The sequence below is a fragment of the Bos mutus genome, chromosome 27, assembly GCF_027580195.1.
Source record: "Bos mutus isolate GX-2022 chromosome 27, NWIPB_WYAK_1.1, whole genome shotgun sequence".
NCBI classification, from domain to species: Eukaryota; Metazoa; Chordata; class Mammalia; order Artiodactyla; family Bovidae; genus Bos; species Bos mutus.
Genome location: NC_091643.1, coordinates 21,108,615 through 21,128,904, shown reverse-complemented (window position 1 = coordinate 21,128,904; position 20,290 = coordinate 21,108,615). Strand labels below are relative to the sequence as shown.

The 20,290-nt window shown below is 47.5% G+C and overlaps 1 protein-coding gene across 3 annotated transcripts in view; it reads right to left on the bottom strand.

Moving 5' to 3' along the window:
- Positions 1 to 6,298: 6,298 nt before the first annotated feature.
- The window catches only part of PRAG1 (PEAK1 related, kinase-activating pseudokinase 1), a 47,121-nt gene continuing 33,129 nt past the window's right edge, over positions 6,299 to 20,290 (bottom strand). For all 3 annotated transcript variants that reach the window (XM_070364388.1, XM_070364386.1, XM_070364387.1), the window contains exons 5-6: positions 13,116 to 13,855; positions 6,299 to 7,635 (exon numbers count right to left, since the gene is read on the bottom strand). In XM_070364388.1, the coding sequence (XP_070220489.1) occupies positions 6,472 to 7,635; positions 13,116 to 13,855 (1,904 nt within the window). In that variant the 3' untranslated portion in view covers positions 6,299 to 6,471. The remainder of the gene's footprint in view (positions 7,636 to 13,115; positions 13,856 to 20,290) is intronic.

Sequence of the window (20,290 nt, the reverse complement as noted above, 5' to 3'; positions counted from 1 at the left end):
CAAGTGGAGTTCTGTTGCTTACATGGCACTGTTACTGTCAGGGAAAAGCCACGGAAAGGCCAAGCCACAGAGCAGCACCATCTTTTCCCTCCTTGAACACTCTTTCTGGAAGATCATCCTGGGAGTGTTCTCCTCTGAGACCTGGCTATAGTAAGGTAAGGGCTTAAGGCAGAGCTTATCAAAGAAGTGTTGGGTTCTAAGTGCAAGAACCAGCAGTACCACTCCACAGAGGAGTGAGGGTGAAGGATAAAATTCACCATTAAACTTAGGGCTCTGCTGACTGCAGGTGGTTTGGGGCAAACCTCAGGATTTCTATCTGGGACTAAAAACAGTTCATATCTCGCCATGGAAATGAAATCGGTTGAACTGAGGAGCTATAGTCCTAAGAGATCATTAAAACTTTGGGGATGAACACTCTTCTAGCTGTGCAAATGATGCTTTTAAATACTTGGGTAGAAGGTGATGAAACCCTGTGAATTCTCTGAGTCGAGTGAGAGATCAAGTTGCCTCCCCACTTTAAGAAAGCTTCTGGGGGGCTTCCCAGTGGCTCAAGGGTAAAGAATCTGCCTGCCAAGCAGGAGATGCGAGTTCAGTCCCTGGGTTGGAAGATTCCCTGGAGAGGGAAATGGCAAACCACTCTAGTACTCTTGCCTGGGAAATCCCATGGACAGAGGAGCCTGGTGAGCTACCATCATAAGGTCACAAAAGAGTCAGACAGGACTTAGCGACTGAACGACGACAATGAAGCCGAAGACTGGGAATCCTTGAAAGACCCTAAGAAGTTTCTATCAGTCTGGGAACACAAGTGTTACCTACAGTGTGAAGACATAAACATCTGTTGAATATGTGTCCGTAAATATCATGATTAGTAAAACTTCAAACATTTTCAGAAAACAAAGCAAGCTTCTGTAAACACACTGCTAAGATAGAAAAGCGAAATAGTCTTTTATCGCCAGTCTACTAACTTATGTGTGAGACAAAAGAAATATATTTGCCTCTGCGCATCTGTGTTCATGGCACACAGGAAGGATAAAGAAGAAATCATCGAGTTTGGGGACTGCAACAGATGGGCGGGAGCAGGTTAGAAAGGATGGAGAGACGGTGACAGGGGCTGGAGTGGGGGGTGATACTTCTCTGAGTATCTCTTTTTGAATAGTTTGGGCTTTTGGTGCCATGTTATGGTTTACATTTCCCAAATAAATAAAACCAGTAAGACTCAGGGGTAGGGGAGAAGGCAAGCTCATGTCGGATTCTTTGCAACCCCATGGACTGTAGCCCTCCAGGCTCCTCTGTCCATGGGGATTCTCCAGGCAAGAATACTGGAGTGGGTTGCCATGCCCTCCTCCAGGGGATCTTCCTGACCCAGGGATTGAACCCAGGTCTTCTGCTTTGCAGGTGGATTCTTGACCATCTGAGCCACCAGGGAAGCCCCCTAGGAAAGCTGAAAAATCATACTAGTGATGGGAATAGTCAATAAAGAAAGGGCATACATAAAGGGCACAATTCTTAGTCTTTCAGATTTTTTTTTTAAGGAATTTGCTATAAACTCGGAAGTTGAAATCTACACAACCTGAAGTTCTACAGCTTCTGCATAGCTGGAGCTCTTTGAGGACATAGTAGTGACTGTATGACCCCAGTAAAGGTCTGACAAGTGATGCCCTAGACTGAATGTTTGTGTACCTCCCACTGCCCCTCCCCCAAATCCATACATTGAAACTCAATCCCCAATGTGATGGTAATACTAGGTGGGGTGTTTGGGAGGTGCTAAGGTCATGAGGTTGGGGCCCTCATGAATGGGACTAGTGGTCTGTTTTTTATAAAAGAGACCCCAGAGAGCTCCCTTGCCCTTTCTGCCATGTGAGGATACAATGAAAATATGGCCATCTGTGAACTAGGGAGTGTGCTCTCATCAGAAATGAATCTGCCAGCACCACGATCTTGGACTCACCAGCTTCTGTAACTGTGAGAAACAAATTTCTGTTGTCATAACCCACTCAGTTTTTTGTATTTTTTGTATTCAGATATTTTGTTAGCAGCCCTGTTGGACTATGACACAAGAATATCTTTTGGGGGGTTGTGGGAAGTCCTCGGGGCTGGATCCAGGCAAGTGGGAAAACAGATGGTTTGTTTCTGAATCTTGCCTTCTCATTTCCTGCCTTCTCTTCCACCCTTAGAAGAGTTCAGTTCCCATGCTCAGCTCCCTTAACCTGTCTCTGTGCCTGATTATCCCTGATAAGGTACTAAGGCGGGAGCCTGAAGGATGACCTTTAGGTCCTAATACTGTACATAAACATTTTGGTCATCTAATCACATCCGGTGTTCAGGACAGCATTTTTGTAGGAAATAGCTGTAATCATTTCTGGTAAAGGGTCTGGAAAGATTTGAATCCCGCCTTCAGGATATGTGAAAAGTGTACATGTTCAAATCCCACTGGGATACTTCAATACAAAGCTGCCTGGCTGGCATGCAGAAAGATATCAAGTAAACTTGACTTTGTTTCCCTGACTCCAGAAAAGAAGACTGAGTACCCAAGATCAAGTAAGTTTCCAAAGTGACCATGACCCCAGATCCTCCTCAATCAATGATAACGTGTTTGGGTTAATCTGGATGCTTTACCTGAAGATGACCTCCTTTCCAGGGCATAGGTCCTCCAAAGCCATCTCTGACCTGGAGTAGGTCTCCTGGAGTGTCGTTAACTGTGTTAATTAGCATTGGAAAAAAGGAAGAAAGAGTAATTTGTCAAGACTTTCATCCCGTAGAACTGGCCCCAGATGTTTTATTCTTGCCTTTTATTTTTAGCAAATGACAGCAATTGCTTTAAATTTTGGTTTCTAATAAATCAATTCCATTTACCTCACCCTCTATTAAACATGCCAAGCAGATTTTACATTATAAATCTACTACTTTAATGGGACTTAATAAGCTTACACTTAGATCTTCAAAGACTTACAGACACTCATCAGAGTGGGAAAGGGCTGCTGCCTTGACTGGCGGTATATTAAAAGAACACATTTCAGAGAAGTCATTAAAGGAATATGTGTCTTCCCTCTTCAAAATCTTCGTCATTGTTCTGTGTACACACGTGCCTCACAAGAGGGCTTTCTCCAGCCCCAAGCCTTTGGAAACCAGGATGCCTCACACGGAGTGGTAACTACAGCTCCACAGAGCCCCGTCTTTTTAGAGCTGAGCCATGTGCTACCATAAGTAAATCCTCCCTGAAGTACTTATTTTGCTTCCAGCAAGGATACAATAATTTAGACACCTGCCTTGTAACACCTGCATAAAAGAATTTAGGAGAAGAAAATGATTCTACATCTGGGCATGGGAAAGGAAAAAGCCCGTTAACAACCCAAAGTATAATGTAGAAAGGCTATGTGGGCAACTTGATTCAGAGTTGGAGGGAAAAGAACCTAGAGGTTTAAATACTAGTAGTTGGGTCTAAAGCCGAGAAGAAAGGAGAGGAGATGAACTCCCAGATAACAGGACTATTAGATAGCCAGATGTTCCAAGACTGTCATCATACAAAGGTTGCTGCCTCTTTCTGAACCTTGGTCCCCTGTGGAAGAAACTCTGTTTCTGGATTTAAATTTATTTGGTGCTTGATGTTTCTGTGAAGTAGTCATGCATCCCAGGTATATGTTGGGGTAAAAAAAACAACAAAAAACCTATATTTGGAATTCTGTGTGCCTGAAGCTGTTTGCCAAACCTAATATTTGTAGCCGCGTGACTTGCCGTTCATGGAAAAGGCTGATTTGTGGAGTTGAGTGAGTGGCAAGGGCCCTGCAGAATCATCTCAATTAAACTAGACCTGAATGTTCATCTGTGGATTTCACCAATGGTGGATATAAGGAATTGCCCTATCTAAAAAAATGTCTTTTTAATTTCTGTGTGTGTGCTGTTGGGAACATTATTTAATGCCTTTAAACAAGGAAATCCTTGACAAAATCCCTTCAAAATCAAGCATCAGGAAAAGGTTTGTTCCTGACGATGAACTGTCTCCTGAAATTACCCAAAGAATTATCCAAAAATGGAGAACACCCGGCTGTTCTCTACTTTTCTTAGGTTGGTGGACCTAAGCTCAGAAGTAAGTCTTATGTTTGATCACTACCATTCTTCTTAATTAGAATTTACTGCTACAGTTCCTTCTCTTTCCACCTTTACTTTGGGGTTCATTTTAGTTCTGAAAATCTTTTCTACCATCTCAGTGTTTTTTTTTTTTTCCCCCTGAAGTGGGTGGCATATAAAAAAGGTGCAATTAATTCAGAGGTTTAAAATTTGCCTCTTGTGACAGTTATTTCCAAATAGCGCTGCATTCCCCCTGGCAGAATATTTGCTTCCTCCCTCTCCATTGTTTATTTATTTGATGTGAGAAAGAACAAGAAAGCAAAGACAGCAAACTGAGGGTGGAGGGTTTGCCTGGAAAATTCCCAGGAAGAAACAACTGACAAAATAATACCCTCTGAAACAGATGGGTCCTATGGAGAATCATGATTTCTATGTTCAAAACTCTTTCTCTGTACAAACATAGCTGGAAGCTGGTTTTAGCCGGTTTTTCCCTCAATGCTCAAACAACCACTGAAATGACATATATGCCTCAAAGGCCCACGGTTCACCTTAGATGCTTGGAAGTGTGACTGTGTTTACTTGGAGTCCCAGGCTGGAATGGCTGCAAAAAGAGTGAAATTAATACGCAGAAGGAGCACTTGCCAGTAGGTCAGTGGTGAAGAATCCTCCGGCCAATGCAAGAGGCAGGGGTTCAATCCCTGGTCTGGGAGGGTCCCTCATGCCACAGAGGAACTAAGCCCATGCATCACAACTACTGAGCCTGTGGTCTAGAGCCCGGAAGCCGCAACTACTGAGCCCATGCACCCTAGAGCCCAAGCTCTGCAACAAGAGAAGTCACTGCAATGAGAAGCCCACACACTGCAACTTGAGAGTAGGCCCTATTCATCACAACTAGAGAAATGCCCTCGTGGCAATGAAGACCCAGCACAGTCAATAATAAATCAATAAAATTATTTTAAAAATATGCAGAAGGGGACCTGGGAGATTTTGCCATCCTGGTTGCTGGCCACTTTCCTAGATTCCTAGGACATCCATTAAGATCTTGGAATTTATTTTAAACTTGTCCATTGTTATTAACAAGGTTTGAGAAATTCGTTCACAACTTCAAAGATTACCCTTTAGGTAGCAATACAAGGCTCTTGGGCTATTTCCCTTCAAATGGGTGTTTATTGATTTTTTTCTGTGTCTAGTTTTGAGGAAGAAAGATCTGGTGCTTCTGAATTTTCTCTGAAGCACTTTTTAAAGGCATGGTAACAAATGCTGACTCTAGTAGGTGCCAATACATGTGTCAACTGAATGAGTTTTAAAAAATGGAAACCCAAAGGAGCTTTGAGCAGCAGGTGGGTGAGTGGCCTGAAAGTAGAAACACTTTTGAGTTCTTGCACTGCCCTTATCTAGGACACCATTAACAGCGGGCTGTTCCCCACCCAGCACTCCACCCTTTCTTCCCAATCCTGCCAGGGAAGTCAGTCTTGCCGGCTGTATCACCCAGGCCCCCTTGCTCTCTGGCGTCTCACTGGTCTTGGCCTGGGGATGACAGGTGGGTAACAGATTGAGTGAACCCTCCCCACTCCAGCCCTTGCTTTTTGTCTCACCATCCGTTGTTTTTCTCTTAATCCTGCCCGCAACCCTCTAAGTGGTCCCCTGCTAAGTTCTCGTCATTTGAACCATCTGGGGTGGCTTCTGCTTTCAGCCAGGCTTCTGATACAAATGATAACCAGCTTTAGCAAACTGGAAATGGATTTCAAGCAGTGGGATTAAATTCTGAAACTCTGGGATCACACCAGCTGTGTCTGGCTTCTTCCTAAGAGGCTGTTAGGTTGAGAGAGAAGCAGGGAAGATGAACTGGTCCCCACATGCCTGGGCTCTTGTGGCCTGATGCTCCTTCTGACGAGAAGTAGAAGAACAGGGACAGTTCAAGTGGTCTTGAAGCCACTGTTTCAAGGGCTTAAAATGATTTTACCCACCAAAGGTATTAACCCACTTGGGGATGAAAGAGCTTTGCTCACGACTCAACCAGCAATTTTAATTAAAAATGGAGGGTTCTGTTTTTTTTTTTTTAATAGCCACTTGACAAGAAGGTAAAGAGACCGCCTAATGGGGTAGTGAGACCAGAGTCCAGGCTTCATTCTGCGGGCGGCACTGTCCTCAGGACCTTGCAAGAAGCTAGAAATGTACATAATTGCAGAGGAAACTGCAAGACTACAGGAGAAAAGGAGGCTAGACCACGGTGGGCAATGACATCCACAATCTTTCATATTTATATCTTATATATATATATATTACATCCAAGTACGACAGTCATTTGTACCATTTCCCAAGAGACACAGATGTTTCCAAGGCAAAGCAGGGCACGGGAAAGGGGTAGGATGGGGGTCCGGCCCAGAGGAGGGGCTGGGAGCTGCCTCACAGAAGCTGTAGGAGCTTCAGTGATTGTAAGAGGGCTGCGGGCTCGGCCGACGCCAGATACTGGCAGCAGAGCCAGTCCTCCAGCTCCACCCCGCGCCGGCGGTCCACCGCCTTCTCGGCGAACTTCATCATCATCAGGGCTCGCTTCATGTCGATCCAGTTGTGGAGCGTGGTGCACAGCACCTCCTCCGAGGCACCCGGCGGCTCCACCAGCTCGCGCCGGGGCCCCCACAGCAGGCACTGCAGCACGCGCTTGGCCTCGCCGATACGGATGCGCTTGATGGGGTCGGCCTCCAGCAGCAGGTGGGCGAGCCGCTGCAGGCCTGGCGAGTAGAGGGACAGCGCGGGCAGCGGGGGCAAGTCCTCCTGCCGGTAGTCCTGCTCCCGGAGCTGCGCCCGCACCTCGAATGGGTTGGGCTGGTGGAGCAGCTCGTAGATGAGGATGCCCGTTTGGAATTCGTCGAACTTGCGGTACTGGGAGGCAGACACGATCTCGGGGGCCAGGCGTGCCTGGCTCTTCTTCTGCTGCAGGTTGGTGGTACCACCTGGCTTCTGCTTGGCCTTCAAGAAGTTGCTGATGATAAGCCGGGGCAAGTGTTTCTCACTGGACCCTCCTTGAAAGGCGGGGGCGGCTGGAGGGGTGGGGTTGACGCTGGTAGGGACGGTGGCTGAGGGGCCAGAGGAGGGGGTAGCCGCAGGGGCAGGGGATGTGGTGGTGGGAGGGAGGGAGGCAGCGGTGGAAGGCTCGGGGGAGGCCTGGGGGGCGCAATGCACCAGCAGCAGGTTCTCCAGGCACAGGTCTCGGTGGATGATCCCATGCTCCTTCAGGTGCTCCAGCCCGTTGCAGAGCTGCAGGAGCAGGAAGCACACCCGCCGCTCGTAAACCTCCGGCTCAGACTGGTGGCTGGCGGCCAAGTCCCGCACAAAGTCCGAGGCGGTTTGGTGGGGCACCTCCCGAGTGATGACCACCACGCAGTCCTGCTCCTGGGTGGGGGGATGTGAGGGCAGGGCAGACAGAGGGTCCTTGTGTGCGTCGGGAGAGGTGAGCATGCTGGAGGGCACAGAGGCGACAAAGTGGCCACAGTCCTGCTGGATATTGAAGTGCACGGGCACTGAAGGGCTGCAGTAGGAGGCTGCTTTGGGCTCGGGGGTCTTGCAGATCTGTGGGGGAAAGCGGAAGTGAGGTCAAAAGCCAGAGCCATCGTTCTGTTCAGTAAACAGTGCTGGGACATTTAGACATCCGCACGCAAATGGTGAACTTACACCCCTACTGCCCACTGGCACACACCATTTAACTCAAAATGGGTCACAGAGACCTAGGTCACAATGGAGAGGCTTAGGTGTGAGAGCCAAAACATACATACTTTTGAAGAACACACAGGGCAGAATCTTTGAGGCCTTAGGCTAAGCCAAGATTTCTCAGTGACCACACCAGAACCATGGTCCAAAAGAGAAAAAGGCAGACAAACTTGACCTTATCAAATCTTAAACTTGTGGAGTTCAAAAAGTATTAAGAAAATTGGGAAGACAAGTATCAGAATGGGAGGAAATATTTGCAAAACACATATCCATCCAGAATGTACCCAGAATTATTGCAAAGCTGTTGTAAGATAAATTATCCAATCAAAAAATCAGCAAAAGATATTCACAGGCATTTCACCCAAGAACTATGTAAGTGGCCATAAGCACATGAAAAGATATTCAACATCATGAGTCATAAGGGAAAGGCAAGTCAAAAACACAGTGAGAGCCCAGGTGATACCCACCAGAATGGCTGTAATAAAATGATAATACCAAGCGTCTATGAGGATGTGCAGAAATGGGAAGTCTCAGATGCAGCTGCTGCTAAGTCGCTTCAGTCGTGTCCGACTCTGTGCGACCCCATAGATGGCAGCCCACCAGGCTCCGCCGTCCCTGGGATTCTCCAGGCAAGAACACTGGAGTGGGTTGTCATTTCCTTCTCCACAGATACAGCTAGTGGGATGTAAAATGGTACCACCCCTTTGGATACAGACGGTCAATTTCTTAAAAAGTTAAACCAAAAATGATCATACAATCCAGCCAGAATGAGTTCCCTTGATAGGAAGACATCTCTTTGCCCACAACGTGGACTGGACAAATTCTCAGGAAGCCAGGTAAGAGCTTCCTCAGGCAATCAGCCTCACTCCCCAGCCACCGCACCTGACTTGGCAGCTACCTGACAGCAGATATGTTTGATCGCTCGGATGTTCCCTTCTTGGGGAATCTCAGGGGCAGAGATGCAGGCCCCACACCTCTAGGACTTGGTCAAATTCTCTTAGGCTGCCCTGGTTTCTAGATCCAGGTTAATATGCCATGCCTACCAACTGGCACAATCCATGGGGCTGATTTTAGTGGAGCTGCTAAGTGCAAGCCACTCTTCCAAGGGTGAGTCATAGCAACTGAAAGAAAATAGAAAGCTCTCCAGGGAATAGGGAAGCCCAAGGGCCCAAAGGCACCCTCTGAAGATGGAAATAAACAAGCAGAGGATCTCAAGTTCTCTGGGGAGTTCCTACTCTGTGTCTTTCCCGCCTCTCCTACATCTTTTTGTACTAATGACAGCGTCAGCTACCTAAGGATCCTGAGCAACAAGAATCTTCATCTGGTGGCCGCACAACTGGGAGTCTTGAGTCACACACAATGGCCTCCCATCAGGCCTGATCCCCTCTAATTAATTATACTGAAAGAGACTGCAGATGGTCTGTGGGCACTCCCCTGCAAAGGGGATGGTGCAGCCCCAGCCGTGCTGTGTAGAAGGGTAAGGATCAGTATGTAATCCTGAGAAGAAAGGCATCTGGCCCCATCTACAAAATATCACCCAGCAAACAATCTCAAAATAACCCTTCCGGCTGCTGCATGGCTATACTTGAATGATCACGGCGGTGTTTATGGAGCGCCACAATGCTTACAGGTGACGTTTTTAGAAGTTCTGCTGCAAGTACCTTTTCAAAGAGATTTATTTATATTGCAGCTCTACAAACCTCAGCATGAAACCTGGCATAAAGGAGCTCAGCTACTAAGAAAACTTTTTAAAAGATAATTGGAGGGTTGGGGGGTCGGGGGGAGGGAACACATTAATTTAGTGATCTCTCTTATTAGAAAAGTAGAATAGAAATAAAAGGGAAGCTCATTTTATCCCAGACAGTGTTTTCTCTTCCATTAACAAAAGTGGTTTCAGGATACATGTCGAAAAGGCACTGCTGTAGGTTCTTTCTTATCTGAGCCCAGCCAGCTATATTTGGTTTTTAAATGGCAGTTTTCCGGAACATTGTCGGCTGGGGTGGTCCTCAAAACACAGTCTGGTGTATAAATCCCAACAACCACTGTGTATGGGCCTGTCTGCAGTGCTACCTATGGATACAAGTGAGAGCTTCTCAACTACAACATACCCAGATGACTTTCATATGGTGCCTATAAAGCATATTTCCTGTAGTGTCTCTTTAAATCTCATTGAACAACTCCATGAGATAGATGTTACTACAGGGCAGGAAGCTGAGACTTTAAAATGTTAAGTTATTTGCCCAAGATTATACAGCTGAGAAGTGTTCTGGAGGTGAAGAGTATGAGCTTTAGGGTGAAAAGGACCTTAGTTTAAATATGAACTCTGCAAACATTGGCCAGTTACCCTTGATTCTTGTTCTTTTCGGTTGGTCGTTATGTTCTATTAAGTAGTCACAAACACTGAACGCATGAATGCTGAACCACTGCTCCTGGGGAAACACAACGTGAAGTTCTTACAAATCTCCGGTCACAAGATGTTCATCAGCTGGCCAATGGATAACCCTGCTGTATGTGTGTTTCTGTTTAAAGACGCCTTATTCATAGATACTGCTGAGTACCTCAACTGTGCTAACAGTGACTTACGGCTGACAGCAGTGTAGCTCATGCCTGAAAAGAAGCTGATCTAACACCCTCTCAAAACTGCATCACAGTCTTCCTGACCTTAGGATCATGAGATAGGACTTCATTGCTTGGCATGGCTGTTTTAAAAGGTGAAATCACCCTTTAAAAAAAAAGTGTGAAGATGAAGCATTTGTTTACAGTATGAGAGCTGAGAAAGAAGGTGGAGAGTCCCCGTGTAGCACCTCAGCTAGGGATTTGCGTGTTGACCACCTCGGATCTCCCCAACTCTGCACATGGCCAGAGCAGATGCACAGTGCACAATGACCGCTAAAGCCCCCCAAGTATTTATTATTTGGGGTTACAAAAAAATTTCAGCGCCAAATTCACAAATATGAAATCCCCAAATATTGAGAATTGACTGTATTTATCTCAAAGTCTGTTTCTCCTCTGTATCTCAAGGGCAGTGTCCCTCCTCACAGGGCCACTGGGAACATTCAAAGATACAACACAGACGTAGCTTTCAACACAAAGCCTAGCCCAGGTGAGCACCCACCGGGAAAGGTTGCTATGGTGACTGCTCTTGTGGGTCTGGCGGTAACCTGGTGGTGGAGCCAGGCAATCCAGAGGTGGCTGGCAGGTAATTATACAAACCCAGAGGGCGCAGCTGCCGGGCCTGGGATGCGTTTCCAAGGAACCTTTTCTCCAGGGTATCAAAGGCTTGAGCCCACCAAAAACTCTCCTCGGGAGTGCAGGCAGTTTGCACAGAGATGTAAATGAAGGAGCAGAGTAAATGACAACTGGCCTGGATGGGATTCAGAATCAGTGAGCTGGTCTTCTGGCAAGACCTCACTGCCTCAAACAAAAGACGGGGTGCATGTTAACCAGTGGGGGAGCCCTGGGCAGGGCCCCTCAAGATCATTCTACAGTGTCAAATTAGGAGTGAAGGTAGAGGAGGTGCGTGAAAGGCTTCTCTTCCACCCCCACCTCCCCTCACCATCCCGCAAGATCATTTTCAGGGGTCTGTGCTCAGGTTTTGGCTCAAGACCTTCACACAGACTGGTTCAGCTCCAATTTCAAAGGTTTCATTGAGCCAAGTCTCGCTTTAAACTTTGGTGCCTTGGCCTGCTTCGTGGTTGAAAATCTGGGCTAAGTCACGTCTGCGAAATAAAAAAGGCCCAGCCAACTTAACACGGGTCCCTAATTACTGGAGTTCTGGCTGACTGAGGCATGAAACAGCTTCGACAGCACACGTAACAAAGGCTTTTTTTCCTACCCTGTATTCGTAGAGCAGGGCTACACGAGCTGGCTTCATTCTCTCACTGCCACAGGAGGCAAAGCCCACAAACAGAGGAACCAACGTGAGCCCGAGCAGGTGCGAGCCTGCAACCGAAGCTCCTGCATCCCAGACACGGATGAGCTCGGCCTCAGACAGGCAGCTCGGGAAGGGGCCTGCTCCCCCTCCTGGGGACCCAGAGGATTCAGATGACTATTCCATCCAGAACCAGCACTAATGAAGTGGAACGGCGGCACGTGCAGGAGGATGCTCTGCACCCCGCCTCCACCCCATCATCAGGCCAGGCACATCTGCAAATTGATGCTGCTGTTCCCTAGACTCTGAATACTTGAAATTCTTCAAATTTCCTTTTCATAAAATATTGAGCTCCAATATAAAAAAAAGTTAAAAAAATTTAAAAAGAAATTTCCTTTTCACACACTACAGAGATACTCCCTGATCTGCCAAGGCTCCAGCAGAATCACAGAGAACACTGGGACTCTCTTCCTTAACAGGCTCAAGGTCTATCTGCTGGTTTCCTTATTATTTTTTGATATGGACCACTTTTAAAGGTTTTACTGATTTGGTTTCAATATTGTTTCTGTTTGTTTGGGGTTTTTTGGTTGGGAGGCATGTGGGACCTCAGCTTCCTGACCAGGGATCAAACCAGCATCCCCTGCAATGGAAGGTGACGCCTTAACCACTGGACTGCCAGGGAAGTCCCTCCTTATGGTTTAGATTTCAGATGAAATGAACAACACTGCCTTCTAATGTTCTCTGGGAATGCGAATTTTCTGCACTGTTCTTCAGAATTGGCTAACTCTTCATTATTACAGGAGGTCTTAGAATCCAAGCTGCACATCACAATCATGAATCTAAAAAACCAAACCCCTTGATCCAGAAGTTCTGATCCAGCAGCAGACCTGGCACCAAGTGGCCCCCTTGGGCCACATCACTTTCTACGCCATGGGCAAGAAGGATTAAAAGCCTGTCCCACCAGGCTCGTTCCTCCTCAAAATGGAGAGGTCAGCTGTCTCTTGACAGTGAAGGAGCCCCCAGGTCCAGCCCCAGGAGGCAGGGGACAGTAACTGATGCACTTGAACACAAGAAAATGTTCAGGATGGAAGCAGAGCGGTGATTCAAAGATCATTTTCTCAGGTCCACTGGGTCAGCAGAAGCAAAGAACTTCCTAAAAGCACCTCCACCCCCTTGACTTTCAAGGAGTTCAAATTTACATCCCTTCATTGGATGGGTACAGATCCCGGGCTCTGGGCTGCCCGTGATGACCAGGCTGACCACATTCAGCTCACTCTTTCCTCCACTGAACCCGTGCATACAACTCACACTATCCTGGGCCAGGCAGAGTGAACTCACTGAATATTTCCAGGAAATGACCCTCCTCTGGGAGGTGGCCGAGGGCACAGGACTTCTCAAGCCACAGGGCTGCCAGTCAGGACTGCCAGCTGCACGGCAGGGGAGCGGGAGGCGGGGGGGGGGTGAGACCTACCTTCACGGCGTAGGTGCTGCCGGGGTCCTCGGAGCAGGTGGCGCAATAGTAAATGGCATCCCCCGAGTCACAGCAGGGCTTGTTACAGGTCAGCTTGAACAGGGACCAGTTATTCTCGCTGAAGTGCAGCTCCTTCTTCTGGCCACCCATGAAGAGGTCCTCGCACCTGGCCACAAGGCGGACCAGGGACTGGGCGTAGAGCCCCCCCAGCTTGGCGTAGGTGCCCTCTTTGCTGCTGATGCTGTTCAGGAGGCTGTGGAGCTGTAGCTGAGTGCTGCCCGCCGAGGCCTGGCTGGACACGCTCAGCTGAGAGGACGAGGCGGAGGAGACCCCTTTGCCCTGCAGGCCTTTGCTGCCCCCCAGCCCCAGCACAGGGCCGCGGTGGCCACTGCCTTTGGAAGTTTTCTCCAGCGGCTCGGAAGCGGAGAAGACGTGCTGGTGGCGGCCGCCAGGGCCTGAGGCGTAGCTGAAGTGGGAGTCCTCATGGGCACAGACGTTAGTCTCCGAGTGGCTGAGGTTCAGCTTGGGACTTGCTGTTCTGGGTTTGGGGGAGCCCTGGGTCCAGAAGAAGCCATCGGGGGAAGAGGCCGCCCGACTCACGAGCTTCTTCTGGGGAAGAGGCGGGGGCTGCAGGGGGTCGCCGGGGGACACATCCTCAGTGGAGCCTGAAGGGAAGGGGACGGGGGCAAAGAGCTTCTTCCTGCTGTTGGTGGGCGAGTGAGCTGGCTCAGATGATGGACCTGAGAGAGAGAAACAGAAATTCTAGGCTAGAAATCCATGCTGCTCAGTTCCAGGGTCCTGTGGGTTTTTTTCCCCATCAAAGTAATTTATTTTATATTGTTTTTATCTATTTCTTGAAGAGACAACATATGCATATGAACAAATTAAAGTGCAAAAAAGGTATACAATGCCAATGAGTCTTCCTCCTATCCTGTCCCTCAGCATCCAGTCCCTCTAATCAAAAGGACACCACTGCTGGCAATTTCTCACGCATCCTTCTGCAGATCCGCCAAACAACCAAAACAAACACACACGCAACATACACACGTTTACACAAAGGAGAGCAAATGGTGCCCACTGATCTCAATATTCCTTTTCTTCATTTGCCACACTACGGATTGGAGATAGTCCACATCAGATGATGTCCAGGTGTATTTCATTCTTTTTAACGGGTGCCCCATAGCTTAAAGCTCAACATTCAGAAAACGAAGATCATGGCATCTGGTCCCATCACTTCATGGGAAATAGATGGGGAAACAGTGGAAACAGCGTCAGACTTTATTTTGGGGGGCTCCAAAATCACTACAGATGATGACTGCAGCCATGAACTTAAAAGATGCTTACTCCTTGGAAGGAAAGTTATGACCAACCTAGATAGCATATTCAAAAGCAGAGACATTACTTTGCCAACAAAGGTCCATCTAGTCAAGGCTATGGTTTTTCCTGTGGTCATATATGGATGTGAGAGTTGGACTGTGAAGAAGGCTGAGTGCTGAAGAATTGATGCTTTTGAACTGTGGTGTTGGAGAAGACTCTTGAGAGTCCCTTGGACTGCAAGGAGATCCAACCAGTCCATTCTGAAGGAGATCAGCCCTGGGTGTTCATTGGAAGGAGAGATGCTAAAGCTGAAACTCCAGTACTTTGGCCACCTCATGCGAAGAGTTGACTCATTGGAAAAGACTCTGATGCTGGGAGGGATTGGGGGCAGGAGGAGAAGGGGACGACAGAGGATGAGATGGCTGGATGGCATCACTGACTTGATGGACGTGAGTCTGAGTGAACTCTGGGAGTTGGTGATGAACTGGGAGGCCTGGTGTGCTGCGATTCATGGGGTCGCAAAGAGTCAGACATGACTGAGCGACTGATCTGATCATACTATATCATTTTATGCAAGTATCATAATTTATTTAACCAGCTCCCGCTGGATGGCTACTTAGGTTGCTTCTAATATGTGGCAAACAATGTTGGAACAGCAACAACAAACGTGAACATGTGTGGCTTGGCTAGATTTTTTCAAAAAGTCAGTTTATAGAGGGTAGTGTTTAGCTGCAATATAATGCCTCCTTTTTAGTGTATAATTCTATGAGTTTTGACAAACTGATGGCCTGGGGGACAGGGCAGGCCCACAGACATTTTAGAAGGCAAACAATGGTGGTGGTGGTTTAGTCATTAAGCTGTGTGTATCTCTTACGACCCCATGGACTGTAGCCCACCAGGCTCCTCTGTCCATGGAATTTTCCACGCAAGAATGCTGGAGTGGGTTGCCATTTTCTTCTCTGGGGATCTTCCCAACCCAGGGATTGAACACGAGTCTCCTCCATTGTGGGCAGATTTTTTTTTTTTTAACCTCTGAGCCACCAGGGAAGCCCAGAGGGCAAAGGAAGGTGATTTTATAAAAGAAGCAGCAGAAAAGTGAGTGGTTCCTAGACCCCTGAGTTCCCAGAGTGGTGCACATGGATACTGATATGATTCTGGGAAAGTTCCGTCACTGCCCCAGGTCTCCACAGAGCACAGGTACATCCAGAAACATCACAGAAGGTGAGATGGATGGCCAGGCTAGATAGAGCGAAGACTGGACTTCATCTCTGTATCACTGCATGAAATGGAGAACTCACAGTGAAACAAGAGTTCAAGTAAAAAAACATTTAAGAAAAGGTACTGACATTGGAGACAAGGAAGTGCCAACTGAAATAATACTCATTTATTTCATTCTAAGAACTGATTCAAAGACGTACCCACTATTTTAATAAAAGCTTTTAGAGGGATTAAAAGAAACCCATTAACTTTATCCATATGTGGTAAAATGCATGCTATTTTCCTGAAGGTTAAAATGTGAAAGAAACAGGGGTCTCAGATTTAAGGAAAGGGACAGTTATGATGTGCACCCATCATTTTCAGCAGGCCCCCAACCTCCAGGATCTAATGGCTGATGACCTGAGGTGAAGCTGATGTAATAATAATAAAGTGCACAATAACTATAATTTGCTTGAATCATCCCCAAACCATCTCACCCCCAGCCACCCACAGTCTGTGGAAAAACTGTCCTGCAGGAAACCAGTCCCTGGTGCCAGAAAAGTTGTGCATGTCCCCTCTTAAGGGCAGGGCACGCATTACCTCTCTGAGCCCCTCTCCTCTCAGCAGGACGACTAGCATGGAGGATGCACAACAAACCCAGAGGCCTGAGACACGTGGAGAGAGGCCCCACAGGAAGGCCACTGTTAGTTCTGCGTCACTTCACTCAAGGCCTTTGTAGGGCTGCTTGCGCATATGTGATAGCTGTTCATGCCTGAGTCTCTCTGCTTTCTCCAGCCGAAGTGGGACAGAAGTGGCCGGCACCAAGCCTCTCATATCCCACATGGGGCAGGGCACGGGGTGGGGGGTGGTTTCCTTACTTAAGATGCTTCTCCATAGGCAAGAGACAGCAAGGTGGACGACCACGTCCTCAGGTGTTGATATCCGTGCCCCAGCCTCACTGACCAGCATCAGTGAGCGACAGCAGAGCAAGCCCAGTGCGAAGCCCCCAGAAGGACAGAATTAGTACACGCAGCTCATTGCACCCAGGAGCTGGGAACCAGGTTCAGGCAGAGAGTATTATCAACACTCAGAAGATAAGGGTGGGGGAGGAGTGGAGTGTGATCAGAATTCCAGTCAATCAGCCCTGATGTTCACTGGAAGGACGGATGCTGAGGGTGAAACTCTAATACTTTGGCCACCTGATGCGAAGAGCCAACTCATTAGAAAAGACCCCAGTGCTGGGAAAGATTGAGGGCAGGAGAAGAAAGGGATGACAGAGGATGAGATGGTTGGATGGCATCACCGACTCAGTGGACATGAGTTTGAGCAAACTCTGGGAGATGGTGAAGGACAGGGAAGCCTGGCATGCTGCAGTCAGTCCATGGGGTCAAGCGACTGGACAACAACAGCCAGTAACAGGGACACCCTGCCTATGACTCCTGCTCCCCAGTTCAACTGGCCGGGGAGGTCGGTGACAAATCATCTTGTGGACTAGTCCCCTCTTTTAGCTTCATGCTTATACCCACCCTCTTATTTGGTGTGCTTGTCTTGCCTTCCTTGTAGGGCTCTCACCACATCCCTTTCTGCCTCTACCCTGACCTGAGGGTGCACAGAGAGATGTCAGCTGTCAATCTTACTCAGCTGAGTTTCCTCATTTAAAACTGACCAGACTGCATCCCCACAAAGGCCCCTTCCAAAACTAATAGTCTACAATTTCAGCCACTCTTTCCATTTTCAACAGCTCCTCATGTGTATTCTGACTCAAAGCTGCCCCTGAAAGAAAATACCTCTATACTGATGGTTATCTGGCTTCCTCTGTTCTCTAGCTCTAGCTCTCATATGCTGTGGCTGGAAAACTTTTCAGTCTTTAAGAATAGCAGGAATCTTAAAAAAAAAAAAAAAAAAAAAATATATATATATATATATAAAATCAGCGACACTTCTTACCCTGGATTACCAAAGAAAACCAAGAGGTTGTGCTTTAGCACAAAAAATAACAGTTGGAAGGAAGTGATTTTTTTCTCCTTTGCTCTGTAGGTGTTCCCTTGCTTTCTTGTGGGAACTGTGAGTCAGTGGCTTTGATGAGATCTATATCCTGCAACCTCTGAACTAAGTCTAGCCAGGAGTACTGGATATTAGAAGGAGGCGTGGCTTCAAGGATTAGTGTGTAGGCTGGTTCCTTTTTCTTTATTTCTTAGATGTTAAGTGTTTGTCACCCAACAAGCACTGCCTAAAGCACCGAGCAGTCAGATGATGGCACTGAGCAGGGAGGCTCCCAGCCAGGCGCTTGCCCAGCGGATGGACAGGACTACATGACACAGACCTCATCCAGTGAAGTGAGGCTCACTGGAAATGTGCCCTTTCCCTGTATAACTGGGCATTACATATATGTGTGTGTGTGTGTGTGTGTGTGTGTGTGCATGCTAACTCCCTTCAGGCGTGTCTGACTCTTTGTGACCCTATGGTCTGTAGCCTGCCAGGCTCCTCCATCCACGGGATTCTCCAGGAAAGAATATTGGAGTGGGATGCCATGCCCTCCTCCTGGGGATCTTCCCGACCCAGGGATCAAACCTGTGTCTCTACATCTCCTGCATTGGCAGGTGGGTTCTTTATCACCACCTCCACCTGGGAAGCCCTTTACATACACATTTGGTAGTTGGTAACAGGCACCCCACCTTCTGTCCTGAGGCATTCTTAATCCACGCTTCAGACATGGATCCATGACTGATGAGAAGACCGTAATTCTCTCTGATGGCTCCCAGGTACCATAGGACTAAATAAATAACATCTCAGCTGTTAATATTCTTAGGGCTTCTCAGAAAGAGATGTCCATGTGTGACGCTTCTCAATGAAACTGTGATTTCTCCACCTCAAGATAGGCAGTAGCCGTCTTCTATGGAATCACAGGGAGCCCCCGAAAGCCCTCTCTGGCTCTGTCATGCTCTTGACTCTTCTGTGGGGCACCTCCTCAGAAACATGGCTGTGACCTTGCAGAGGCTAGACTCTTGCTATGTGCAGCAGCTGCCACCCTCTGCATTTAGAAGAGCCAGAAAGAAGAGGGGACAAACATGCCTTGACACCTAAAATAGTCTCCAAACTCCCAGGCAAGCCACTGGTTTAGAAAAATGTGCCTAAAAAAATCATGAAACACTTTGGCCAACAGCCCATGTTCTCAGGACTTGGATCCAAGGGTGCACGAGACAGAGTCAAATATATCCTGGGGTTTTAGGCCAGTGTTAGGTCATTCTGTTTCCAAATTCTGGCTTACAATTAAGGGTATAAAAAGGGTAAGAATGGAAAATACTTTCCTGGGAAGTCTGCCTACATCACAGTTACATCATTGGTAGTTTTTTAAAAAATGACTTTGTGTACTAATAGGGCCAGAGAGCTATAATCCCCATTTCCTAAGTTTTTCCTTTCAATTTTCAATTCTGCATATCAAGCCGGTAGCTAGACATAGAGCAGGACAGATCCGCATCTCTTTAGTGCCTGTGCTTCAGAGAAAAGTGTTTCCCCGGAGGAAACTAACTATCACATGCTGCGCGGGGTGGGATCTTAGAACAACCGACGGGAAGGTGAACTCATTTGGTGCCATCCTATTGAGAAAGCAGAGAAGAGCAACCAGGATTTCAACCGTCCGGAAAAAGAGCTTAACTCCTATGCAGAAACGCAGGCCAAAAGTTCAACCCCAGCACTGTGAGGTTTTCTTATTATAGAGTCCTCTCTTCTGGCTGGGTTTTAATAGGTACTTTCATTGTTCTCTACAGCCAAAATGAGAGCTGGGCTTCAGGAGGAAGTGGTCAGTCCAGTTTTGAAACGTATAAATAAGCCCGTGTGGCTCCCTCGGCGCCTGGCTCTGCCCTCTGACGGCGGATGTAAAGGGCTGAATGGCACAGACCTTGACAGCAGGGAGGCCGGAGCAAATGTGGGGATGAATGGCAGGGTCCCAGCTAAGAGCCCCCCAGCCCAGCTCCAAACTTTAGCTTTGGCATCTGACTGTTCTCCACCTTGTAAAGGAAAGTAAATGGAATTTTCTTTTGTTCGAAACACTGAGCATTTTGTGGATCTTTTTTTAAAATGAGGCTAAGAGGAAATGACTGGTTGGCTGGAAATAACTGTATATATTAATCCATTCATTCACTCAGTATTTCCTGAGCACCTACTACAGGCAAGGCAGAGGGAACAAAGTAGATGGAGAAACCTCGTCCGCACCATGGCCTGCTTCAATCCCTACATGTTCAAGGTGAGAAAACTGAAGCCATCGGTGGAGGCCAGCATCACACAGGAAGTGGTAGTCTTGCAGATTTTGGCCAAAACCCCTTCCCCCCACCCCCAGAAGATGTTAAGGGTCAGGGTGGAGGGTATGTTTTAGACTCACAGAGAGTAATTTTTTCCTCCAAAGGAAAACTGTACAAGCTCTTGTTTGGTTCCACAATCAAAACAGACTAAGCTCTATTTTTGTTGTTGTTGTTGTTGTTAAAGGAAGGCATATGGCATTCCTTCAAGAGGAATGCTTACTTTTTCCAGAAGGCAAACGTGGTCTGAAAATGGAAACACATTATTAGCATTTTACAATTGTATGGAAAATGCGGCATTTGTGAGATGTCTCTCTGGACTGCTTAAGCACCCCAAGAAACCGTGATCAACTGTGATCACTGTGA